Here is a 26950-nt window from a genome sequence, read left to right on the forward strand (position 1 = left end):
CTTTCCTTGAGCCTTGTAATTGAATGTTGCAAACTATATCAAGAAGAATAAACCGGGTTTCCCCTCCCCCAAGCAAGAAAAGGTTAAGCTTCTAATTACAGGCCCTCTGACTATCATTTGTGCAATTAGCCATTAACTATAATCGCTGAAGAGAGAATGCAGAGCTGCGCTATCGATATCCCCCTCCTCCTCAGCCCAGACTGGGTTACTTTCGTCCCATTCTGTTACAGAGGACCAACCACAACCGCGCGCACTCTCCTTACACACACGCTCTCACTTAAAGACACATTTAATTTTTAGCAAAAATGGCATCTTAGCGTTTGACTGAGACAGGCATCCCCAACCCCACACCAAAGTAGCCCAAACGTTTAGATCCACTCCTCTTCATCACTTTTAAGTGGAGAGAGGAGGCCCAAGAAAGAAGCTACCTACCAGCCTCACAGGACCAGCCCTCTTTGAGGCGCAGGAGAAGGTGGTAGAGAGACGCTTGTTGCCCCTGGAAACTGCAAGTCCCCCCCTCCGGGCTGTAAGCCGCGTTACTGGGAAGGCGGTGGCAATAGCCTCAGTAGTTGCATCAGTGCTAACTGCTGCTGCTGCCACTGCTGCTGCTGCTGCTGCATTTACGGTTGGCGGCTGCCGGGAAGGTACAGTAATGACTGTAGGGAGCGCACAGCTGCTGCGGCGGCAGGTTCCCTGGATCAGGAAATTAGGGCAGGCACCGGGGATTGGAGGCGAGGGCGGCGCGCGAGCCAACCAGCGGCCGCCCCGGGCCCCCGTGAGCCCCGGGCGGACGCGCGGAGCAGCCGAGCCCCGGGAGCACTCCGGGTGGCAGCGGCGGCCACGGCCACTCACGCTCACACTCGAACGCACACTCACACAACCCTGACGCAGGAACCTGGCTGCCCCGAGCTTATAAGAGGAGCGCGTCGAGGGTGGGGAGGGAGGGCTGAAGCCGCCGCGCCCGCCCCCATCCCCCGCTGACCACTCCCCCTCCTGCCCCCTCCTCGCTCCTCACCCCGCGCTCCAGCGGCCGCCAGGGTGGGTGCTCCGCGGCCGGCTCCTCTCTCTTCTGTCTTCTCCGCTGTTGGCTCCCCACCCCCCTCTCCCTTTCTCCCCTCCTCTTCCCTCCCCTCCTCTGCAGCGCCTGCATTATTTTCTGCCCGCGGGCTCGGCTTGCACTACCGCTGCAGCCCGGGGAGGGAGGTGGGTGGGTGGGTTGGCTGGTGGGGGGTAGATTGTGCAAGTTGTAGGGGAGGGGGTGCGCCTCTTCTTCCCTGCTCCCTTTACCCCCCTTCGAACTCCTTCCCCTCCTCCCCTTCCCCCTCCTCCCTCCCCGCCCCCACCTCCTTCCTCCTTTCCGAAGGGCTGGTAACTTGTTGTGCGGAGCGAGCGGCGGCGGCGGCGGCGGCACCATCCAGACGGGCACCATGGGCACGTCCGCGCGCTGGGCGCTCTGGCTGCTGCTCGCGCTGTGCTGGGCGCCCCGGGAGAGCGGCACCACCGGAGCGGGTGAGTGAGGACGCGCCCCTCCGCGGCCTGCCCGGACCTAGCCGGGGCGCCAGGGGGCCCCGAGGCGCGGGTCTCCTTTTGCCCACCCCCCTCCTAGGAGGCGCCTCTTCACTCTCGTCGCCTTCTCTCCCTCCCCACCCTGGTGGCGCCTCTGAGCTGTCAGCACCGCGGCTCCCGGGAGCCAGGCTGGGGGGATAGTGGGATTTGGGGTGTCCTAAAGCCTTGCCCGAACTAGTCTTCATTCCCTTACACTGCCTCCCCTAAAACCTGTGCTTTGCCTCGTTTCTCACTCCGCTTGGCCGGGGATGGGGAATATGGGCTTCTGAGCCGTTGAACAATGGTTGTGTCTCTTCTGCCAGGCGGAGTGTTAGGAAGGAGGCAGGGGGCCGGGTGGGCCGGGACGTGCGCGGCAGCCCCCGGAGCGCCCCTCGGACTTCACGGAGGGTGAGAGCGGGCGGTGGGTGAGGAAGGGCGCCTCCGGCGATGCGGGGCGCCGGGTGCCGACCGGGAGTGGGGTTCCCCGCGGCGGTGAGGAACCCGCACGTTCGGTGGGCTGCCGCCGGGAGTCTACGCCGAGCGGCTAGAAGTGCGCAGCCTGCGCACCCGGACTGCGACTCCCCGGGCGCCGGGCAGTCTCTGTGTAGTGCGGGTTAGAGGAAGAGTGAGGCTTGAATCAAATAGGACTCACCTCTAGATGTTTCTCCGCTCTCCGGGGAGCGTTTGTAAACCTCTCGGGTCTCCAGGATAGCTGAACGGGGGAGGGGAGTGGAACGAAGACTTAATCAGGTTAGTTTGCTGAGCCTCGTTCCCGGTGAGATTTCCTCGAGAGGAATTGGGTCCTTATCTGGTGACTGTAATTAGCCTTCATTCTAACCAGTAGATCAAATGGAGTAGCACGAGAGCTGGGAGAGCTGGTGTGTGACTGTGGCTTGTTGGGGAGGGCGGTGGGGACAACTGTCGGGTCCCCAGGGTGTGCCGCACTGGGCCTGGGAGCCCTGTCCTCAGCCACTCTCTCATTAGGGGCCGCACAACTTTCTCAGGCAGGCGACACGAAGCCCTTCTAAGAGGATTCGGTGAGAATCCTGGCAGGTCCCTGAAGTGATCTCGACATGACACCAAGGGGCTGGCTCGCCACCTCTGGGGAAATGGGACGGAAAACTGCCCCCGTCCTAAGTACCCACTCCAGAGTCCCTAGCTCCTGTCGCCCGGTGGCTTGGGAGACCCTCCTGCCCGCAGTCACGAGTCTCCTGAAGTGAGAGCGAACTTTAATGTATGGTCAAGCAGCCCCTCAAGCAATACTTGTGGGGGTTGAGTCTCCGAATGCCCCCTGCCCTTAGGTTCTGACTGTCCCGAGCGTGAGAAGCTGCGACGGGCTTTTCTGCGCTCTGCGATTGGCTGGCCGCCCGATCACGTTTAGGTTGGTCACGTGGCTCCGCGGGCTCGTAATTTAGCAACCTGAGAAATGTTACCTTTAAGGGAACGTGAAAAACCGACAGGCTCCAATGGACTGTTCTCTCAAATGCTTTCGCCTGCCTGGACTCCTTGAAAAACGGCGAGTGTCTAGTGAAGATGACCCCTGATGTGTAACCAAACTAAGAGATTGGAAAAGCCCTGAAAAGTTTTCAGACTCTAACATTAATCATTAATGATTGAGCAATACTAACTTATTAAACGATTGCTCAGAGTAGTGCCATGGCTTACATTACACCTTTCATATCATTTCAAAAGACTCCGATATACCAGAAACCACTGATGACTGTCCAGAAAGGTGGGAGAGAAGATTCGTTTTTGCTGCGTTCTTTTCATATTCTTTTAATTTAATGTAAAATAACTTTCCACTGGAGGTTAACTTTATCCTATAGAACGCTATGAATGCACCTAAATTGTTGAAATGAGTTAGTTGAAGCCATATGTTCACCTTGTATCAGGTAGGTGAGCCTCCCTTTTGCTCCCCTAGGTCACATGTGAAATATGTGACATGCCATGAACAGCGGAAAATAGAAGCCCATGTAAGACTTAAATTCTTCGAAGGAAAGGAGACACATCCTTTCTGAGCTGGAGGAAATTGGGGGTTGGCTGAGGCAGGTATTGACCCTAAGCTAACCCAGGCTGGCTCCTGTCTGAAGTTCAAAGCCCCAAGGCATACGGACTGACTTTCTGGTCCTGGTCTTCTACACTCTGCCCATACACACGCATGATGCTGGTCTAAAATACTCTAGGACAGGGCACGTGTGCTTTAAGACTCTGCCAAGGAACTTAAGTCAGGCTAACAAGAGAAATTAAAATTCAGTAATGGAGCGTACCTGATGGAAAAAAATCCCTGGGAGTTCCAGGACATTTTCCTCCAGCCTAGGTAGTCAAGATTAGGATCTGGGGTACTATATATTCATTAAGGCCAGAGCCTAGAAGAACCAGGGTTTTGTGAGAGCTATTCAGATATGGCTAGCCACCAACAAAAGAGTCAACGGAACTTCTCCTCTTGTGGGGAGTGGGTTGGTGAAATTGGCAGTACCTGGAGGGACAGGAGACTGGAGGGCAGAGGGAAAATAAACCTGACTTATCCAGATAGCACCAAGAGGAGCTATGACAATAATCGTAATCCTCATCTAGATCAAAGAATGAGCATGTGAGCAGGGACTCTTTAAAGGAGGGTCACCAGTCAGTCCTTCATTGGCAATGACGGCTGCCCGTGGTCTGGAGCAGCATTGCTCCCCAGATCGCCCCTTTGCCCAATTCACGTGACATTTAGCTGTGTACCTGCCCTGGCTCATTTTGGTTCTTTGCTCGAATTGTTTGGAGTCCCTAGATACCTAAAGCATGTATAAAGGCCAAGTTCAGTAGAACTGCCAAATGTTAGGACTTCAATACAACCATACTGTATATTTTAATTATAGCAGCCTCCGTGCTCCAAAGAAGTGCTTCTGCCTTTTATAAAATTGGATACCCATAAACCCAATCTCACTTGAGTAGTTTTGTTACAGCTCTAGGAGAGGTGAAAAATAGTCACAAGCCCCTTCTGTTCCAGGAGGAATGTCAAACTGATCAGACTTAGCAAGAACTCCTAGAGTAGAGCACAACCAGAAGCTCAAGGGAACAGCCCCCAGCCGTAGGGCTTCGGGTTTTGGTCCAGAGACCAGAAGACCTGGAGCACCACATAGAAATGTAGATATTAGCTATTTAGACCATTTTCTAGTTCTTACAGAATGTGAATAAAGTTGTCCCTCTCTAGAGGGAATAGTGATCAAATTTAGGTGGTCATCTATACAATTTCGAGTCATAATTGAATTTACTTTGGATACTGACCTTTCTTTGGAAAGCCACCGTCACATTACTAGTCTATAAAAAATTAAATCCCTCAAAGGACTATGATAAGCTCTATAATGAAGCTTATGATAAAAGTTCCTGCCTTAGAAGCATTTCTCAGGGTGGGCTAATACGGCTGCTCTCCAGGTAGTTACGTGATAGACTCAACACTGCTTCGTTTGTTCCCGTCTGTGCTTAAGCCACAGCACGGAGACTGCTTTCAAGAGAAAGAGTCCAAGAGTACCTGGGCAGAGATGGAGGAGATGTACCTGTCGAGCAGAAGTAAGTGGTCCGGGGGCAGCGTTCTGGCCCACCTAAAGAGTTGTTGGCTAGAAAATCTGAAGCCTGACAGCTTTTCGTAGGACTTAAAGACAGAGGAATGGCTTAGCTCTCGGAGGATCTGGCTTTGGAAAGGACGATTACCTCAGTTTCACTCTGCATTTTTTCAGTCCGAAAAAATTGGTGTCTCTGCTAAGCTTTTCTGTTGGTTTTCGAGAAAAAATTCTAAACATTGTTAACACTGCCTAGTTAGATACACTAGATGCACTGCAGGGACTAAATGAGATGGCAGGTGATACCTTAAACTTAGCACACGTTGCCCTTCATGCGAAGTTTCCTAGAAAAGTTTGGGCCTGATGACTAGATGGTGGCTCTAAATTAACAAGAGAATGCCTGCCAGGTGCTGGGAGAATAAATACAGCGATTCTGCTAGAAGTGGCTTAATATCTGCTTAGAGATCTTTTGCCCACTTTGTATTTTAAAGATGCTGCATGGGTGGGCGGAGCAGGGAAAGGGCATTCATGGCCCTGTATTTAAGAGAGAACTTTGGGGGCAGAAACTATAAGATAGGACCATGGTTGTGGGAGAGGGAGGGGTGGGCTATCGGGTCGGGCTTGTAATTTGCCAAACAAGGGAGGCGATAAAACCCTTGGTGATAGACAACATTTGCAAGTTACATCGTGTGTTATAATTCTTCCCCCAGATACTATGAGTAAATAAGGTTCTTTTATAGACTGCCTCTAATCTTTAGTTTTCTTAAGATACCTTTCCAAGGTCTGAGCTACTAACTGATCTGTAGGTTCCCTAAGTAGGTGGTAGCTTGATGCCAGCATCCTTTGTACCTCTGCTCAAAAGCACTTGACTTCCATTTACTGAGTGCCCACCACATGCCATATAGCACCAGGCATAGGCGACACAGCGACCAAGAAGTTGGGCTCTTCCTTCATGACAATTAGTGTAGTGGGAAAGTCAAACCAGGAAATCAGTGATCTAGAGACAGCCTGGAATAGAAGCTCTGGATGGGAGCGAGCAGACCCAGTGGTCAAGACTTAATCATAAAAGAGGCAGGTAGCAGCTGAAGATTGCTGGAGGTCCCACACACCACATGGGTTACAGCTTATGAAGATTTCTCAAAACTCACCGAGAACTTAGACTCTCATGTGACAAAGCCAGGAATTAGTCCATCTCTGCAGATGATCCTACAAAGGTGACAGCACTCAATCAACAATGGATGGCTGCCAGCGTTACCAAAGAGCGCTAAAATCCGTCAGAGGTAAAAGCCCTGAAATTTCTAACTTTACCAGTGAGCCCTGCGTGCCGGAACCGCTCTCCTCACGTGGAAACGAGGCTAACGGACCCACACTGACACACTCATTCTGATATATAAGTGCAGGAAAGTGCTGTGTTTTTAAATGATAAAGTTTCTGAAGATGAGGTGAAAGTACCCTCGTAGGCATTGAGAACTGTGGCCTTTGTAACCTAAGAGTCTTTCAAAGTATGCTAACTAGTGAAACAACTGCTCATACTTGGTTTCAAGTTCAGAAAACCTGGGAAGAATGCTTTGGGAAAAAAATCTGTAGTTCAGACCAACTTCATTAGTGAACTAACAAATCAACGGATGGCACTCGCTAGTGCCTAAAAAAATTTTAGACGTCAGGCACCCGGTCCCAACTTACAAAGACACATTCCAGGCCCTGCCATAGGGGATCTCCGCTTGTAGAGATGGAAACACGTAGGTGAGCACATCTCAGTATGTGACGGCTCTGTGACAGGCACAGGAGACGGTGAGAAAGCAGCCAGACCACACCTAATTGGTCAAGAAAGCAACTGAGGGGCTCGTTCAAGGATGACATTTGAACGGGTGGTAAGCAATAGGAAGAAGCCGGGGGAAATGGGTAGGAAACTAGACTCAATCCTAGAGCCCGTGAGAAGCCTGCAAGTGGTCCCATCCCTGGCACTCTGGGCCATTCTTGGCTGCCTGATTCACCGTGTTGATGTGGATAGAGAACACGGCAGCCTGGAGGCAGAGGAACAAGAGACAAGTTTAGATCCAGTGAGAGATGAGTGCTTGGACATGCCCAGGACTTGATGGCAAAATGTCAGAGGAGAAGAATCTAGGCTCACGGTTGGACTACTGACTTAGAGTAAGTGGTGGGTCAGTCAAAGATCAGGCACACGGGGATGGGAAGACAGATTTTAGAAGAACCTCTTTACCGTGTACACCTATTAAGATATCCAAGTAGATTTTACCTAATGGCACAGAGGTCGTCATCATAATCTCTGTTGTTCGATTGGCAGTTGTCACCTATGTCCATTCAGTGATGCACACGACTTATGGGGTGAGTACTATAGAGTCCAACCCTGAGAATGAAGTAGTCACCCGCATTGTGGGTAGAATCTTAGCCTCCTAACCTTCCCGCAGTGGTTTCAGAGTGTGGTCAGGGACCAGCCAGGTCAACAGCCTCCGGGAACTCAATAGAAATGCAAACTTGGGCCCCATGCTAGACCTACAAAGTCAGAATCTCTGGTGAGGGGGCAGCATTGTGTTTTAGTAAGTCCTTCAGGGGTTTCTGATACAAACTCCATCTTGAGAACCACTGATTTTACCACCCACAAAACTAATAACTTCCCAAATATATCAGGAGGGCCTTATCTCTTTCTAGACGAGAAGACCAAGCATGATAGTCCTGCTAGGAAAAGACCTGCTAGGGATACTGAGGCAGCAGTTTTTAAAAATCAAAATGGGGACGGGAGGGTGGGCTCTATCTCAACAATAAGGCTGTGTTAGGACAGTGACATCCTGACAAGTGATAGTACCTAATTCTGGATTAATTTAAACTGACACTACTACCCACATCACAAGTCAGCAGAATATTCTGGAAGGAAGTGGTCCTGAGTCAGGTGCTCTAGTTGGTATGCGTGCTCAATCACATGGTATCTGGAGCCAGACTGCCTGAGTTCAAATTCTAGTTCTGCCCAAGGTGATCGTGGGCAAATACTGTCCTCCCTTCCCCAAACAGGTTCCCTGGTATGTAAAAGGGGAACAGTAGCGCTGACTGTGGAGGATTGAGAATTAAATCAATTAAGAAACCGAGGTCTTAGAACAGTGTTTGGCTAAGAATAAAAATTAAGTTATTTATCCATGATTCTCAAGATCATCTCAATCTGATGTAAATGGGAAAACTGACAATTGAACTGTAGGATTGAGTGAATCAGGATTAACCCAAGTATTTCACAGTTTTTAGTTGGCCCCCGACTGGTTCTCACAAGGCTTGAGAGGCTGTCTGTAAGGCCAGAATACAGCTCAGTCCCTCATCCTCAGTTCCTCTTACTAACCTTCTTCCCTTGTAGGAAAACTTCTTTGCTGACTTGAAAAGCTGCTTGTCCTAAAAGGAGTTTTAGCCTATGAATAGAAAGATTGGCGTTCAAGTGGCAAGCAGTAGGAATGAGCTGGACTAAAAATAAATGCCCTTGGCAGCCCCAGAAGTGCCAAAACAAATGGACTGAACAAAATTCCAGGAGATGATAACACCCGTACACTCAAGCAAATGGGAGGGCTGTGAAAGATGTGAACACTTGGCCTTGCTAGTCCCAGCAGTGTGGCAGCCGCAGCCCCTCTGTGCAGGCTGAAGTTCATGTCTGAGCCTGACACGCAGAAACATCTTACTGTGGGCATCCCTTCTGGAGCACTCCTGCAAAGGTGCCACTCGGAGCCCTACAGGGAACTTCGTAGCCCACTTGGAAGGCTTGGTATTTACTGTAAGGTCTATGCAGTTTTTTGTTTTTTTTTTAACCGAAGCTTACGTACTGTTCTTCCATGTTAACCGTTGCAGGGACAATTAGACAACAACGGCAGGCTGACTTCTAAATGCATTAAAACCCCTGAGTTCCTTGGAGCCAGTGAACTGCCAACATGTCTGGGTAGCAACGTTAACTATTTAGGTAAGCAAGGCTCCTGGGACATGGGTGCCTTGAAGTAAGTTTGCAGAGTCTGATATCAACTGTGTAAGCGCAGAATTAGTGAGGAAATCTTCAACGCTTCTGGGCCTTCAGTCATTTGTTACAAGTGTAAACAGCCGTGCAGACGACTAGGTACAAGTGACTTCCAACCCCCTGGCCCAAAGGGGTAGGGGTATTCATCCTAAGTATTAGAGCTGAAAGGAAACCCAGATCTAGTCCAACCGTTTGATTTCTTAAAGTTATGGAACACTTTTCAAATCCTTACACAAAACTCCAATGTTGAAAAGAAATGCTGGTTGAAACAGAGGCGGAATACCCAGGTTCCCTGCTGTCGTAGCCCTTCCCCTGACTGCAGCCACCCCGATGCTGCCAAGGCATTCCTGTGAACCCCGTGAGGAACCCGCTAAAAATCACATTGACTCCGACTTTTCACCCTTCTGAGCAGATAGACCCTGGGTTGTAGGATGCCGAGCGCTTCTACTTGTAATTTATTTTCTGAGGCATCATTGGCTTTAGCTTAGCCTAAGCATTGAAAGGACCCTGGGTGTCGATCATTTCAAGCTCACCCTGTTCTCTTTATGAAAGTATAATGCTGAACTTGAGACTTAACTGTCATGGATGGAAATAGACTACAGGCCCACAATCCTGTAATCCCCCAGAGCTTTGCAAACCGAAAGCTTAATTCATTTGGTGTTTTCGATTCTTTTGGAGCTCTGTACGGCAGCATTCCCAGGTAGGCACCACAGGTGTAAAGGGAGAATCTTCCTGAAACTTGGGCAGAAAACCCACCATGCTGCAGTCAGGTGGCTGAGCTCTCCCCGCTCTGCACGATACAGGGGATTAAACAGAACTAGGGAGTCCTTTCTACCCAGAAGCAATCTTTCAAAACAAGGTGCTTAGGAAACTTAAGAAACCGAGGCGCGGCCATAGAGCTTAGGGTCTTTCTTCTCTTCTCTTTAAAGAAAGAGCCCTTTATAAAGCCAGCTAGCTTTACCCACCCCCACTCCCACCACTCTCCTCTTTTAAAGAAGCAGGGATGGTTGGTTAGCAGCGTACTCCATTCTTAACGCCATTGTGCTCCTTTCTTAACGGAGAGCCGTGTGTGTCATGGTAAAACAGCTTTATGACCATCGGGCAGAAGCTTGGGTGAAGTGGAAACGTCTGAGATAAGAGGTAGAAATTAAACTCCTTTTTGTCTTGAGTGTCTGTCCTGAGCCCGCTCAACAGCGACTCTTAAAGCAGCATTGCTGGGATGTTAACCCAGCATTTATGACTGTTGATTGCCTGTGTGTTCCAGTTACATTCAGAGAGCTTCCTTAAGGTGACAGTGGACTAAACACCAGCCTTAGGCTACTGTGCGCCCATAGTTAATCCCAGGCCAGCTTGAGTGTCTGTAAAATCTGTAGTTACAATCAAGGCTCGTTGTTAAAGAGATCTGCCAGGTACCTAACCCCAAGTGGAAAACCATCATCTGACGCCTACTTTTTTTTTTTTTCCTGACGCCTACTTTTAAGTCCCTGTGCAAGTCGGATTATATGGTTACCTTTCTGACAGCATAGATATCAACGTCGATGTTTTTGTCTCATTTTGACCAAACAACTAAAACCTTGGGTAACTAACACCTTTTAAAAAGGTATTCTAATTGCAACCTGACTTGTCTTTCCAAGTATATGTATATTTCTGTTCTCTGACTATCATAAATTGTTCTTTTTTTTACTTTCCAAGTAAAGTACTCTAAGTAGATTCTTACCACTCCCACAACAGTCAGAGGTCACAGGGATAAAGAACTACAGCCAGTGGGCCCTGGAACAGATAACCCCAGCATTGAGAATATTAAGACTATATCGAGACTCCAGTGATAAAAGGGGGAGGGTGAGAGGCAGCCAGGTACTTCATACTTGGTTTCGCGGTATAAAAACTAGCGTGCGATGCTTCCTGACAGCCTCTACCCTCTCCTTGTTCCCCCTTCTTATGCCCAGTAAAATATTTGTGGATTGAATGAATAGTATGAAATACAGGTAGGAAGAGGAGTTCCCTGGTGGCCTAGTGGTTAGGATTCCAGGCTTTCACTGCCATGGCCCGGATTCAATCCCTGGTTGGGGAACATCCCTCAAGCCACGCAGCACGACCAAATAAATAAAAATGGTTAACATGGTAAACTTTAAAAAATGCCGGGGGGGGGGGGGTTGGCCACGCAGGATGGATTTCCTGGTGGTCCAATGGTTAGGACTCAGCACTCTCACTGCTGGAGCCTCGGTTCAGTCCCTGGTCGGGGAACTAAGATCCTGCAAGCCACGTGGTGTGGCCAAAAAACTAATAATAATTATAAAAAAATAAAATAAAAAATGAACTACAGATAGGAAGTGCCGTTGATTCATCCTGCTTTGTATCTGGGTCCCAGCTTAACTACACTCTTGTGGGCAGAGTGCTACATATAGTTCTTAGACGAGTACATTTAGTACCTAAGTAACCACACACCCATATGGTAAACTAGGACCAGATTTTAATCTCCCTGGGAATTAGCCACAAAGTATAGAATGTTCCCAGACAGTAGGGAGTAGCTGATAGTACGGATGCCAAATAGAGCATTGTGTACATGACACAAGAGTTCCAGTCTGTGCTTGTCACTGTAGCATCTGTTCTTATGCCCACATGCCACAGCTGCAGATGCTGAAAGGTACAGGAAGTCGCAAGGCTTTCTGCTGGGAAGACCTCCCTAAGGAATCTGCATGAACTACGTGGCTCCACTGTTTTTCTCGAATATTTGCAGTGTATTTGCTGTAAGCAACCACATCTTTGCCTTTTATCTCAAAGAAATTACGTCCTCCAGAAGGATAGACCTGCTAATGATTGGAAACACCTGAATATCAGCTGTCCCATTCCAGGCAAAAAAAAAAAACTAAGTGCCCTACTTCCAAGTATTCATTCATGCCATTATGTGAATTATATTCATACACTGAGCATAGGAAAACTGAGTTTCAGAAAAATAGAATCCAGGTCTGTGGCTCCAACCTTGCTTTGCTTTTCTCACATCACTAAGTTAAAAACGATCTCCCTTTGGGTGTGGAGAAAAGCGAACCCTCCTACACCGTTGGTGGGAATGTAACTTGGTACAGCCACTATGGAGAACAGTATGGCGATTCCTTAAAAAAAAACTAAAAATAGAACTACCAATATGATCCAGCAATCCCACTCCTGGGCACATACCGGAGAAAACCATAATTCAAAAAGATACATGCACCCCAATGTTCACTGCAGCACTGTTTACAATAGCCAGGACATGGAAGCAACCTAAATGTCCATCGACAGAGGAATGGATAAAAAAGATGTGGTACATATATACAATGGAATATTATTCAGCCATAAAATGAATGAAATAACGCCATTTGCAGCGACATGGATGGACCTAGAGATTATCATACTAAGTGAAGTAAGCCAGACAAATAGCATATGATACCGATTATATGTGGGATCTAAAAAAACTGATACAAACGAACTTATTTACAAAACAGAAACAGACTCACAGACTTCAAAAATAAACTTATGGTTACCAAAGGGGAAAGGTGCAGGGGGGGAGGGATCAATTAGGAGTTAGGGATTAACATATACACACTACTAGGTATAAAATAGATAATCAACAAGGACCTACTGTATAGCACAGGGAACTCTACTCAATATTCTATAATAACCTATGTGGGAAAAGAATCGGGAAAAGAATCTGAAAAAGAATGAAGATATATACACGTATAGCTGAATCACTTTGCTGTACACCTGAAACTAACACATTGTAACTCAACTATAATATAAAATAAAAATTAAATTTAAAAAATGATCTCCCTTCACCTCTTAACTGTACCTTCTTCGTGCTTTTTATCTTATCTTGGAGTCATTTTGTAAACATGTCTTTTTGCAATTAGACCTCCAATTCTGAGATGAGGAAGCATGTATTAAACCTCACGCCTTTTCTAAATATCCTTTACTTTGCTCGTAATAGAAGCATCATTGATGAGTAACGGTATAGAATGTGGACAAGAAATGCCATTAAAAGATCAGGATTTGGCTGCATGATTATAATGACACAAATGAGTTAAAGGAATGGGAGAAATGAGTCCACAGGTGAATCCCCTGCCCTGCCACCTGCAGTCTCTGGGCAATCTACGTTCCTTCTATCTTGGTCTGGCTCCCTTGACCCAAGATTACTATTCCAGCCACCATGCCTAGTTTTCAGGAACCAGAAAGGAATAAAATTAAGGAAACTGGATCCCCTGTGCCTTTGAGGATATTTCCCAGAAGTTGTATATACCATTTCTGCTTACATCCCACTAGCCGGAACTTAGTCCCATGGCTATGCCTCCTGCAAGAGAGGCTGGGGAATCTAGTCTTATCCAGATGGAGTGTGCCCAGCTAAGAACTCACTTACTGTCAGTCACTGCCCCAAGGCCCATCCAGCTCTGGCCCCTACAGTGTTATGGCCTCTGAGTCTGCAGCTGTCCCTCCAAGAGGACTCCTATCCATGGGTTTCAGGTAACGAGCACCTCTAACTTATGATCCTTGTGTCCCAGCTTAGCTAAGTGTTCCCTCCTGATTTTAGGAAGAAAAGCCAAATGTGAACCCTCCCAATTCCAGTGCACAAATGGCCGCTGTATTACGCTGCTGTGGAAATGCGATGGGGACGAAGACTGTGCTGATGGCAGTGACGAAAAGAACTGTGGTGAGTAAAGAGCTGGACGGTCTCACCTGCCACCTCACTAGGACGTACACATTGTATTGAAAGATGATGATATTATATCTTAGTGTCTACAAATGTATCGAGATTCTGAAAAATAGAATCCACTCCTAAGAACTGCTTTGAACTCGAGTCCAAAGATTCTGTACTTCCTGGTCTGGAGGGATATGATTGATGTGAAGTTAGCGACTTGAGTATGGAATTTTGAAGATACAGTGGAGTTCCTTTCAAACGGTAGACGCGGTTGATCTTAGATCAGACAAAATTTTGGTATAGGAAGCTAGAGGAAGGAAGGGGAGGACCAGAAATAGAGACAGACAGAAGACTGCTTTGAACAGACTTTCTTTTTTTTTTTTTTTTTTTTGCGGTATGCGGGCCTCTCACTGTTGTGGCCTCTCCCGTTGCGGAGCACAGGCTCCGGACGCGCAGGCTCAGCGGCCATGGCTCACGGGCCCAGCCGCTCCGCGGCATGTGGGATCTTCCCGGACCGGGGCACGAACCCGTGTCCCCTGCATTGGCAGGCGGACTCTCAACCACTGTGCCACCAGGGAAGCCCCAGACTTTCTTTTTTTAATTCTCAAATGGTTCCGATCCCCAAAAAGCAAGCCGTGGACGGTAAGAAATCCCCTGCAGTTTCAGGAATTAGTTAACTCCTGGTATAGAAACTATAAGCCAGCCCAGATCAAAGATCAGATAAGGATTCTTTTTTTAATTCCCTGTCTACAGAGATGCTGATTTTAAAGCACTAGGCAAGATGGAAGACATTCTCTCCCCCAAGAAAATAGGGATATGCCATCATACCCATTGATCAGCATCTATTAAAAGATCATTATGAGGGCTTCCCTGGTGGCGCAGTGGTTAAGAATCCACCTGCCAATGCAGGGGACACGGGTTCGAGCCCTGGTCCGGGAAGATCCCACGTGCCGCGGAGCAACTAAGCCCGTGCGCCACAACTACTGAGGCTGCGCTCCAGAGCCCGCGAGCCACAACTACTGAAGCCTGAGCGCCTAGAGCCCGTGGTCCACAACGAGAGAAGCCACCGCAATGAGAAGCCCGCGCACCACCACGAAGAGTAGCTCCCGCTCACCGCAACTAGAGAAAGCCCGCACGCAGCAACAAAGACCCAACACAGCCAAAAATAAATAAATAAATTTATATAAAAAAAGATCATTATGAGAAATGCCTGTCTTTGCAACCTATATAACCTCTCATTAAGCCAGGACAGCTGAGAACTACATGTCAAGATGGCATTTAGGTACCTTGAATACATGCTGAAGTTTGCTTTATGATCCCTTTGTTCTGTGTTGTAAAACTCTTGAAATAAGGTTGTTCATGAATGTCGGTGATAACATTGCCATTTGCCTTTTAAAAGACGTTACATGATAAGGTAGATAGCTAGTGGGAAGCAGCCGCATAGCACAGGGAGATCAGCTCGGTGCTTTGTGACCGCCTGGAGGGGTGGGATAGGGAGGGTGGGAGGGAGGGAGACGCAAGAGGGAAGAGATATGGGAACATATGTATATATATATATAACTGATTCCTTTTGTTGTAAAGCAGAAACTAACACACCATTGTAAAGCAATTATACTCCAATAAAGATGTAAAAAAAATCAAAAAAATAAATAAAAGACGTTACATAAAGATGTCCACTATACAAACTAAAAATCCAGAAGAAAAATAGAAGCTAAATGTAGATTTTACCAACTGCCATCTTGTTATGCCCTTACCTACTTCATGCATCATTACTAAACTGCTATAGTATAAACATACTGGCAGACAGTCCTGTGCTTGAGCTCTCAGAGCAGCATCATGGATGTCTGCATGCCAATATGTAAATTAGCAGCTCATTTGGAAGCAGAGTAAACCCATGCTGCAATATCAGAAAAGAAGCTTATCTCCAGTCTCAGGACCAAGAATAGTTCTCCAATGTGACACATTTATATCATTTGCATCCTAACACTAAGATTTTAATCTATTCTACGAGATACTGAGTTCCATGCTCTTTCTGGGTTACCGGGGTGATATAATTCTCTCACTAATTTTCTCACTAAAGGACCTCACTCTTGTCCCACTGTTCTCTTGGTGTAAGTAGCCCTTCTTCTTCTGTGCTAAACTATATTTGGCAAAACCCATTTGTTTTTGTTTTTTTTTAAGAGAGTAATTATTCTCTCCATGGTGTGAAGTCTTACTTTACCATTTGACTACCTCAGTAGAAACTAACCTGAGTCATTGTAGGGGTCATCGCTGGCTTTTCCTAAAATAGTCTCTGCATAACTCGATTCTAGCCACGTAACAGGAAAGTTTGGAAGAGGTAAGGAGGTAGATGTACCTATAATCAAGATCATGCAAAGTGGGAAAAAGTAAATATATTCTTGGCCAGAATTTGTCTCTGCCTCTCAGATATGAAGGTAGAGAAGGAAAGTGGGAGCTTTGCTTGGGTAAGCTCTGAATGCTTATTTTGAGATGTTCCTCCATGAAGGGAAAAGCTACACAATTACTTAAAACTTCCAAAGCCAATTCCTGTTTTTCCTGTCCAACCTCTTGATGTTGAACTTGGTTACAGTTTCAGCAGGGCCTTTTCTTTCGAGCATGTCAACTAGCATATTTAGTCAACTTCAGCTTGGATTCTGCAAGCCATGTTCCATCAGTCCTAGTAACTCACTCTTCTACAAGTGTTAGGCTGAACTGATACATCAGTAACTCGGATACCCCAAGAGTGGAACTGGTAGTTCTCTTCCCCGGTGGCACATCTAAATTTCTATCCATCTCTCAAGGCCCAGTTCAAACAGCCTATCTTTACCCTCCCAGTCTGTGCTCAGAATGGAGAGAGAGGAACCCTAGCAATCTATCTGACCCTGTGTATCTTGTTCACTTTGTAGTATAACCAGTCTCTTCTCTCCCTGTAACATCTTATACTTCTTAAATTCATGAGGTCTCTTTACAACCATTCCGTACTCTCTCTTTTGCAACTTCTGAAGAGTATCACAGGGTGAATTACAATAACTGACTCTGAGACCCTCTGGCACCTTCCTACATGCTCAGGAGAAGATGGGCCTTGGATATCACTTAAACTGTTAACACTGGCGTTTGAGTATTTCGGTGATTTTAGAAGCAGTTATGAATCTAAAAAGTAATATGGCCTTTCATGTTCCCTTGGCCACACAATTTTAGGAGGTAAATAATCCTTTTCAGATCATCATAATTGATCATCCCATCTTGAGTTCTAGAAATTGACTATCATCACTGTCTCCCCATTAACAATATCTGAGGCTAACCCAGAGCGGCTGAACTCTGAGTGCTGTACCTGGCTTAAACCCCTGACCTGAGGTGGTCCCTTTCATCTTTTCAGCAAATGGTTGGCTTTTAGCTGATTTCCCATTACAGAATATTCGTTAGAGAAGAATGTTTTAAACTGGAAATTCAAGTAGAAAGTATAGGCACACGGGCAAAGAAGAATATAATCTGAGGATGACCCTAGAATACCCGACGTGGCTCCTTGTCAGGCCCCTTCTTACTCCCTCACTTCCTCACAGGTAGGATGACCAAGCTGCCTGCTTTGCTTAGCACCGTTCTGGTCAACGCTTATCTTCCTGGGAAAATTAACACTGTCCCCCTTCTACTGAGATTGTGTCAATTTGGACAACAGATCGCATGGTCTCCCTAATTGAGGAGAAAAGGCTGCCCTAGTAAGCATTAGTAGCAGAACTGATACCTTGTCTTAGGCAATTTAAGTCTAGTAGTCAGTTACGGGTGCTGGCAGCTTCCACGGCAGGCTCAGTGACTTTTAGCTGGTGGATGTGAGCCCACCCTTCGGATGCTAAATACAACCTCTTTTATACTCAGGTTTGCGCTTTCTCTATTTCTTACCCAGTGGGTTCCTCTGCCCCAATAGACCCGTAAGGGTGACAGTATTCAGTACTGGAGCTGGGTCTTCTGCCTCTGCACTAAACCCATGTGTTGTTACAAGATGCCGCTAGAACAGTTATACTATGATCCAGTCGTTTGACTGTTAAACTTGAATGACTTGGAAGAAATGCGTGAAAAGAACAAAATTATTCCTTAATCTCAACGTTAGCAAGCAGGCAAGAAGTTCATTATAAGGGATCCCTTCACCTCAGCGTCCTCTAAGTCTCTCAAATGATCACCTTCCTCCTCTGAGGAAAAAGAGGAAAGAAAAAAAAAAAAAGATTTTTCTAAGATTCTCCGGGATATTGGCAGTTGAGTGCTAACTGACTCAGATTTATTTTTTTGAGTAAAACACATCCAAATGCAGTTGTACCCCCAGTGGGAATGTAGGGCTCTTGGGTGAGTGACTTCAACTTTAACCCTGCAAATCAACTTTCGTAGTGAAGAAGATGTGTGCCGAGTCTGACTTTGTGTGCAACAACGGCCAGTGTGTTCCCAGCCGATGGCAGTGTGACGGGGACCCCGACTGCGAAGATGGTTCTGATGAAAGCCCAGAGCAGTGCCGTGAGTGTGACTTGCTTTGGACTTGAACTTTTCCAGGCTGTTCCGTGTCTCATAGCTCTAAGTATTGTATAATCTAAAACTTGATTAGTTTTCCTTGGCCTCCCTTAAAGTTAGGCCAGTTGACTCCGAGGTCAGTCAAATCATTAACAGCCAATCTTTAAAAACATAAAGAATGCTCTTCCTAGTCTAACAAGACTGACGTTCTCTTGGGTAGCTTCGCTATTGAACATTTAAGACTGAAGCCAGAAGATTCAAGAACTCCTTGACTAGGTGCATAGATTTCAAATGTTTGATGATAATGACTCTGAGTGGATGGTACTCTGGTCCTGGAAGCTAAGTCAAGATGTGAGGGTCCCCCCGTGGGCCACGTGTAAGCTTTTAGGTGCACAGCTTCTCATGTTGTGAAAAAAAATCTGTTACCGAAGGGGTAAGGTGACTAGAAATAGGATGATAGAGCCATTCTTAAGAAACATGTAACGTAAAGTTATTAAAGTAGGGAGCTTACAGCTTGTTCTGAAATAAGAGAAACTTCATAGGTGTGCAAATACGTGTGTATCCTCAAGCTGATAGTCAGGAAAAAGTCTGTGAGATCATAGAGGAAGATGATTTGGGACAGTTAAATTAGAATCATTTGCATGTCCTGGTGAAGAAAGTCTCGGTGTTCCTTTTAAGGCAGTAGAGGCCTGTTAAAGCACTAAAAGTGGAAGTCTAACATGAACAAAGTTTAGGTCTGGAATCAAGCAGAAAGGAAGGGATGTGTGTTAATTTCAGTTTTCCAGGCAAGAAGTAAAGGAAGTTATATGAGCATTGGTCAAGGGAGGTGAGTTACCATAGGTGAAGACAGGTTCCATGAAGATTCAGCCCAAGTTTTAGTGGGGGATGACCCCATAAAGTCAAGAATTAGGGGGTGTCCCTACTTTGCAAGATGTCAGTGGAAAAGAGGTTGTGAAGGAGGTCTGTGAAGGAATCCAGGCAAAGGAAGACTTCATAGGTGATAGAGCATCTGGCTTTTAATGAAGTTGGGATTAGGTTGCCAGTATCTGGGTCAGTCACTTGATATGCAGCAGATAAATAATGGTCAAGGAGCAGGCCAGCCAATGAACGTAACCACGCCAAGTAAAACAAAAGCCAGGACTGCGCACACCGCGGAACCTTGACGGAGTAGCACGGTCAAGGCTCTCCGGTGGACTGCCAGGTAGCCTAGGTTGGCATGGCTTCCGAGACATGGAGTTGTCGAAGGATCTGCCCAGGCTTCAGCTAGTAAGTCGAATTTCACCCGTGTGCCCGGCCACTGAGTTACAGATGTCACCACTTCCAGGCAGCACAGGAGCAGCAGCTTTGCACTCACGAGTTTGGAGGCTCTTTTGAGACTGTATATCATCAACAGATATGAGAACATGCCGCATAAGTGAAATCAGCTGTGGTGCCCGTTCCACTCAGTGTATCCCAGTGTCCTGGAGATGTGATGGTGAAAATGATTGTGACAGTGGAGAAGATGAAGAAAACTGTGGTAAGAAGATCAGTGTTGAGTGGCTTATCCCAAAGACCCTTTTGCTCAAAGAAGGGTGGGCATGAAGGTGCAGTTGACTTGCCTTTTAATGACCTCACTCTCTGCTCTACTACTTGTCCTTCTTAAGTGCCCTCAAACTCTGAGAGAAGTTCGCATGGTGACTGACCATTGCTTGCTTGGGTGTTTCTTCTAGGCAAATAGAAATAAGAAGGTAAGTCATCCGAGGCACTTCCATGTAGAAGTAGCTCAGTGAAGCCGCAATTCTGTGGACTCTTGTCTCAGCCAGGACAGTAACTCGTGGGCCTTCCTCACTTGGGCTCAATCAAGCTAGAAAGGGACTAGGGCCAGCGAACACATCCCTAGGTCGAAAATTGGATCTGCTTAGTGGAATAAACTACTGGAGTCTCACCCAAGCATTTCTCAGTCCCCAAACTAGTTTTTCTTTTAACCTTTCCAAAAGCTAAACTGGCACAGAAGTAGGAATTAACATCTTGCTGGCAGATACCCAAAGATAACTCTACCCAACCGGTGGTACCTTTGTCTCCTATCACACAGTTCCTGCCTGTAAAAGCGAACTCTGTTTCCTAGCCTTTCATGTTTCTGCTCTTGGAAAATATGTAATAAAATGCTCAATGTTAAAGGTGAGGCCCTGGGAAAATCTCTAGGTTAAACAAACATTGCGTTGAATGTTCTTTCAAGCTACCGCCCTTTTTATAGGGCCTCCTGAGACTGACAAGCACAGGCCTCTTGATGCAGTAATGTACAATGAGCTGAGGGTACTTGTAGCTGAAACACCAGTCTTGCGCGTAGAAGTCACCTCCTGAGGTCATTACCACTGCACCTAGTCCAATGAGTTTTGGCATTTAATCCTAGAACTGAGCTTTATGGATTGGTAAGCTGTGGCGCTGCCACACGTTTCCCTCTGAAATCCAGACTTTGCTTCCCAAGAGAGTCGTGGTCTCCACCCCAATCACCACCAATTATTGACCTTAATTAATTTGGCAGGAATTTGAGTCAAAGTACAAACTGGCTAGTCTGACTAGCTTATCGTTATTATTGCACCTGGCTGCTAGATTGCAGTTCTAGCCCCAGAAGTGACTTTCTAAAACTTGAAAGTATTGAAGACCTGTTATTCCTGATCCTGGTTGGAAAGACCAAAAGAGAAGGAACCGTGTATGCTGTTATAATACATGGGGGCTACTTTTTGGTGATGGTGTCATAATGCTTATTATGAGTGAATGTTTGCTTATGTACCTGATGCATGATAATCTCATCTCATGATATGTGGCCTGGCCTGATGAGCAGTATATCCATTTAAAGATAACTCATGTCTGCCTTCCCCAATGAAGTCTCTTGTGACAGTTTAAGTTATTAATCACTGTCCCTTTAAGATGCATCTCATCTCAAATTAACTTCTAGTCTTCAACTCTTTTCTCGGTTCTACATTTCTCTTCGTATTCAAATGTCCTAGCATCTCTTACGTGGTAAGACTGTTTCCTAGTATTCTGGGAACTGCCTATTGATATAATCTGACTTTAGCTTTTAAGTTAGGCAAGAAAGCTTGGATTCACGATCCATGATCTGCATGTTAGATTTTGGGACAAGATGCTTGAAAGGACAGGTCTGGATGCATTTTCAGTGGGGCGTCCTCTTTCTCAATAGGCAACGTAACGTGCAGCCCTGATGAGTTCACTTGCTCCAGTGGCCGCTGCATCTCCAGGAATTTCGTGTGCAATGGCCAGGATGACTGTAGCGACGGCAGCGACGAGCTTGACTGCACCCCACCCACCTGCGGGGCCCACGAGTTCCAGTGCAGCACCTCCTCCTGCATCCCCATCAGCTGGGTGTGCGATGACGACGCAGACTGCTCGGACCAGTCGGATGAGTCCCTCGAGCAGTGCGGCCGCCAGCCAGTGATCCACACCAAGTGCCCAGCCAGCGAGATCCAGTGCGGCTCTGGCGAGTGCATCCACAAGAAGTGGCGATGTGACGGGGATCCTGACTGCAAGGATGGCAGCGATGAGGTCAACTGTCGTAAGTAGCTTTCCTATCAGTACGGCACGTTCGGTTCTCTCCCACATATCAACCAGGGACGCTTTGGCTGGCTTCATCCCCTGCCGTTCCCTCCCGCTGTAGCTTCCCGAACCTGCCAACCTGACCAGTTTGAGTGCGAGGATGGTAGCTGCATCCACGGCAGCAGGCAGTGCAACGGCATCCGAGACTGCGTCGACGGTTCTGATGAAGTCAACTGCAAAAATGGTAAAGGGTCCCTAGGTGTGAGGTGTTAGTCAAAGGACTGCTCTGATCAGACCCACGAATGGAATCTCTCTTCTGTGTTTCTCTTTGTAGTCAATCAGTGCTTGGGCCCCGGGAAATTCAAGTGCAGAAGCGGGGAATGCATAGATATCAGTAAAGTGTGTAACCAGGAGCAGGACTGCAGGGACTGGAGTGATGAGCCCCTGAAAGAATGTCGTAAGTGAAGGGGTTGCTTGAGGACAGATTTGGGAAGGTTAATTAGACCCGGCAGAGCTGATGCGGTTCCGAGCCTGCCTAATGCCTGGGTAAACTACTTTGATGAACTAGGTTCAGTTGTTGGGCTTAAAAGTGAAATTTTATGACTTAGAAGTAGTGACAAAGTAGTTCCTAGTTTCACCCCCTTCAAGGTAACCAATCAGCAATAGAGAAACTTGACTAAATACTGCTTAACTAACTGGTAACGTGCCAAGGAGATTGGGTTTACTCTTCCCCCAATACACGCTGAGATGCATATCTATAAGACGGATAATTAGATCTTAGAAAAATCATGGGCTTGACCAGACTATCTAGACAAACAGCCTGGATTTTAAATGTTAATAGGACGAATATCAGTTGGAGTGTTGAGTTACTCTACTACCTTTTGATTTCAGATGTAAATGAATGCTTGGTTAATAATGGCGGATGCTCCCATATCTGCAAAGACCTAGTGATAGGCTACGAATGTGACTGTGCAGCTGGGTTTGAACTGATAGATAGGAAAACCTGTGGAGGTGAGTCGAAGAACAGAGCCCAAGCCCCGGGGGTGATGGGAAAGGTCCGTAGATCTCCGTAGGTGATCTAGGAACAGCAAGACTAACTCTAATTTCCCTCCTAGATATTGACGAATGCCAAAATCCGGGAATCTGCAGTCAAATTTGTATCAACTTAAAAGGCGGTTACAAGTGTGAATGTAGTCGTGGCTATCAAATGGATCTTGCCACTGGCGTGTGCAAGGCAGTAGGTAAATGGACTTGGACTGGTGCTGCTCTGGTACCTTTCTGAATACGTGATTACGAAAGGTACAGCCAGTGACTACAACAGTCAAACGAAATATAAAATTTAAAAAGTACTTGAGAGCAATGGTACTGAACGCACAGTGCAATATCATAGGCTAAATAGCAAATTGTTGCCCCAGACTCCTGCCTTGGTCAGTTCCTTTTGCATATGGTACCTTGAATATCTACTTACTCTCTGCTTCCAGAACTTGAGTGCAATTCAAATAATTCAAATAAGTAACTTATCATCGGCCGCCCTCTTACTGAGTGCTGTGACTCCAGGGCTGTCTTCTTAAACCATAGGAAGTGCTGAAGTGCTTGCAGGTCCCAGGGCACGGACTTCAGCAAGAGTACTCCTGAGGTGTTCAGCAGTGCCCTCACTTTTTAAGTGCTCCTCTGTTGGGAGGAGGGGACTTGGAAGGACGTTGCCTTTTTACAGCAAAACTAAATTAACCTGACTCCTGTCTTGCAGGCAAAGAGCCAAGTCTGATCTTCACTAATAGACGGGACATCAGGAAGATTGGCTTGGAGAGGAAAGAATATATCCAACTAGTTGAACAGCTGAGAAACACTGTGGCTCTCGATGCTGACATTGCTGCTCAGAAACTATTCTGGGCTGATCTAAGCCAAAAGGCCATCTTCAGGTAACTTTCAGTTCTTGGTGTCTTCGCCTAAGTCATTGTCACTGGCCTTTGGGAAGGTTTGGAGGAATTTCTCTTGTGTCTTGCTCCAATCTAGCATCTAACTAGTTGGGAATAATAATTCTAAACACTGATTCTTTATTAAATTACTGTCAGTTCCTCATTAGAAACTAACAATCGCCTATAAAAGATGGCTACAACTATAAGATTATAACAGACAACGTCTTAATTTTTCCAATTTTCCTCCCTTTCTCTCCAGTTAGTTGAGAACTGTTCATAGTTGCTACAAATAGAAATGGTAGTGATAGCTTTTTCTTAACGGCAACTATAGAAACTCAGGTGATGGTTACTGAAACAAATAGCTTCACTTAGAAGTGTGGTGTTCTTGCATGTAGAGTACAGGCCAACAACGAGATAACCTACAGTATTGTTTAGAATCAGTATAGCTTCACTTAGAAGTGTGGTGTTCTTGCAGGTAGAGTACAGACCAACAATGAGATAACCTACAGTATTGTTTAGGATCAGTAAGCAAAATGGTTACATAATTTGAGTGGTGAGCTGAGCTATGGGGTTTGCTAGAGTTCTTTCCGAACAAAGTTGTTGACCATTTTGTGAGCAGAAAGTCCATTCTCCAGGCTCCAATGGTGTCAAACTCTTAAATTTCTTGTGACCTATTCTGTTTCAGTGCCTCAATTGATGACAAGGTTGGTAGACATGTTAAAATGATCGACAATGTCTATAATCCTGCAGCCATTGCTGTTGATTGGGTGTACAAGACCATCTACTGGACTGATGCGGCTTCTAAGACTATTTCAGTAGCTACCCTAGATGGAACCAAGAGGAAGTTCCTGTTTAACTCTGACTTGCGAGAGCCTGCCTCCATAGCTGTGGACCCGTTGTCTGGGTTTGTATTCTGTGTTTTTCATCGCGTAGCTTTCGGATGCTATCTGTATAGGTCAGGAGCTTTCCTCATGCCTAAAGCAGTACTTAAATCCCAAGACTTAGCAGCTCCCCACAACAAAGAATCATCCAGTCCAAGATGTCAGTGGTGCCACTGTTGAGCAACCCGGGGATGGCCTCATCTATACGACAGGCCCTCCCTGAGCAGATGACTGCTGGTTCACATTAGTGGAACAACATTTCTGATTTGAGGTACACCAAAAGCTGTATCTAAACCCTTATGCCCACCCAGCTTCTATGCAAGTGATTTTTTTTAATTGAAGTATAGTTGATTTACAATGTTGTGTTAATTTCTGCTGCACAGCAAAGTGATTCAGTTATACGTATATACATTCTTTTCCATATTCTTTTCCATTATGGTTTATCACAGGATATTGAATATAGTTCTCTATGCTATACAGTAGGACCTTGTTGTTTATCCATTCTATGTGTAATAGTTTGCATCTGATAACCCCAAACTCCCAATCTATCCTTCCCTCACCCCTGCTTCCCCTTGGCAACCACAAGTCTGTTCTCTATGTCTGTGAGTCTGTTTCTCTTTCATAGATAAGTTTGTGTCGCTATGCAAATGATTTTTAATTTCTGTCTGAACACTTTATCAGGTCAGCTCTGGATGGTCCAACCTAAGTAGTAGCATGAGTTGTAAGGGTTTTGGTAACCACATTACCTCTAGGCTTTCATCTAAATGTGCAAGTTGTCTGAAAGTCCAGTGGAAATAAACAGACCTCTCTAGAAACATTTCACTGAGGACTTCCCCCAAACTGCCCCTAAATAATATAGAAAAGCAGCTGTTAGGAATTTGACTATGAAGAATATGTGGTACACATATACAATGGAATATTACTCAGCCATAAAAAGGAATGAAATAGTGACATTTGCAGAGAAGTGGATGGACCTAGAGACTGTCATACAGAGTGAAGCAAGCCAGGAAGAGAAAAACAAATATCATATAATATCGCTTATATGTGGAATCTAGAAAAATGGTACAGATGAACTATTTGCAAAGCAGAAATAGACACACAGATGTAGAGAACAAACATATGGATACCAAGGGGGGAAAAGGGGGGGGATGAATTGGGAGATTGGGATTGACATATATACACTACTATGTATAAATTAGATAACTAAGGAGAACCTACTGAATAGCACAGGGAACTCTACTCAGTGCTCTGTGGTGACCTAAATGGGAAGGAAATCCAAAAAAGAGGGGATGTATGTATACACATAGCTGACCCGCTTTGCGTTATAGCAGAAACTAACCCAACATTGTAAGGCAACTATACTCCAATAAAAATTAATAATTAAAAAAAAAGGTATTTGACTAAGGCTGTAGTAATCACAGTTGGCCCCCATGAAGCCTCACTAGGACACAGTCAGCCCGCCCCTACTGTAAAACTTAACAGATATTCATCTTTTGCTCCACTGAAAGAATTGGCCTTTTATACAGGAAATATATAACCTGTGACTTTGGGCTGAAATTTAAATAGCAGACTTATATAGTTTACTATAGTTAATAATGAGCTTGTAGATTCAGTGTTAACTTCTGTTTACCCAGAACATAATCTAGACCCTTGAGTGGCACAATTTGTACCCTAGAGTTTTCTGCTCACTCTTTGAAAATGTCTGTCTCAAGCTGCAACTTTATTCCTTCTAAACCAGCAAGGCTTATTTCTAATTTAATTCTTCCCAGCTTTGTGTACTGGTCAGACTGGGGTGAACCAGCTAAAATCGAAAAAGCCGGAATGAATGGATTTGACAGACGGGCGCTGGTGACAGCGGACATTCAGTGGCCTAACGGAATTACGCTTGGTACGTATGTTCTTCCTTCCTCGACCACGATTCAACTGTCTGCAGAGTTTTAACTCATCTCCATAGTTAACTCTGGACTACAGCAGACAACCCTCATGGTGCCTTCTTTAGCAGGGACTTAGGATGAGAGGAACCGAACAGTACAAGTGGAATGGTGGACTTAACAGATGACGTGCTCCATAATTACTAGCTTTTCTATCCATTTGGAGCTAACATGTGACATGAATTAGGTGAATCTTGGGCCTTGTGAACTCTCATCCTACATACTCCTGGCCTAGGTGCCGCAGCATTTCCTGAATTGCAGGCTCATAACGGTTTTCTTCTGGCTCCTAAGGGGAGAGCAACAAAATGCTCACCTCTTTTAATACTTCTATAACGTCACTAACACTTCTTAAGTCAGTTACTTTGACAATCTCAGGTACCCCTTGAGTCCCCCCAAATGAATGTGGGTACAGATTCTGCATGCTGCTTCACAAGGTTGGTGGGACCCTGT

The 26950-nt window shown here is 46.0% G+C and overlaps 1 protein-coding gene across 2 annotated transcripts in view; it reads left to right on the plus strand.

Moving 5' to 3' along the window:
* Positions 1-821: 821 nt before the first annotated feature.
* The window catches only part of VLDLR (very low density lipoprotein receptor), a 32191-nt gene continuing 6062 nt past the window's right edge, over positions 822-26950 (plus strand). The window contains exons 1-13 of one of the 2 annotated variants that reach the window (XM_082657355.1): positions 822-1038; positions 1364-1509; positions 13643-13762; positions 18125-18247; positions 19635-19757; positions 21420-21791; positions 21894-22016; positions 22107-22229; positions 22664-22783; positions 22888-23013; positions 23520-23691; positions 24374-24592; positions 26339-26457. In XM_082657355.1, coding sequence (XP_082513481.1) covers positions 1428-1509; positions 13643-13762; positions 18125-18247; positions 19635-19757; positions 21420-21791; positions 21894-22016; positions 22107-22229; positions 22664-22783; positions 22888-23013; positions 23520-23691; positions 24374-24592; positions 26339-26457 — 1822 coding nt within the window. In that variant the 5' untranslated portion in view covers positions 822-1038; positions 1364-1427. The remainder of the gene's footprint in view (positions 1039-1363; positions 1510-13642; positions 13763-18124; positions 18248-19634; positions 19758-21419; positions 21792-21893; positions 22017-22106; positions 22230-22663; positions 22784-22887; positions 23014-23519; positions 23692-24373; positions 24593-26338; positions 26458-26950) is intronic. The other variant, XM_082657356.1, reaches the window with a different exon arrangement.

Source organism: Grampus griseus (assembly GCF_964374135.1).
Source record: "Grampus griseus genome assembly, chromosome: 6".
Taxonomy (NCBI): domain Eukaryota; kingdom Metazoa; phylum Chordata; class Mammalia; order Artiodactyla; family Delphinidae; genus Grampus; species Grampus griseus.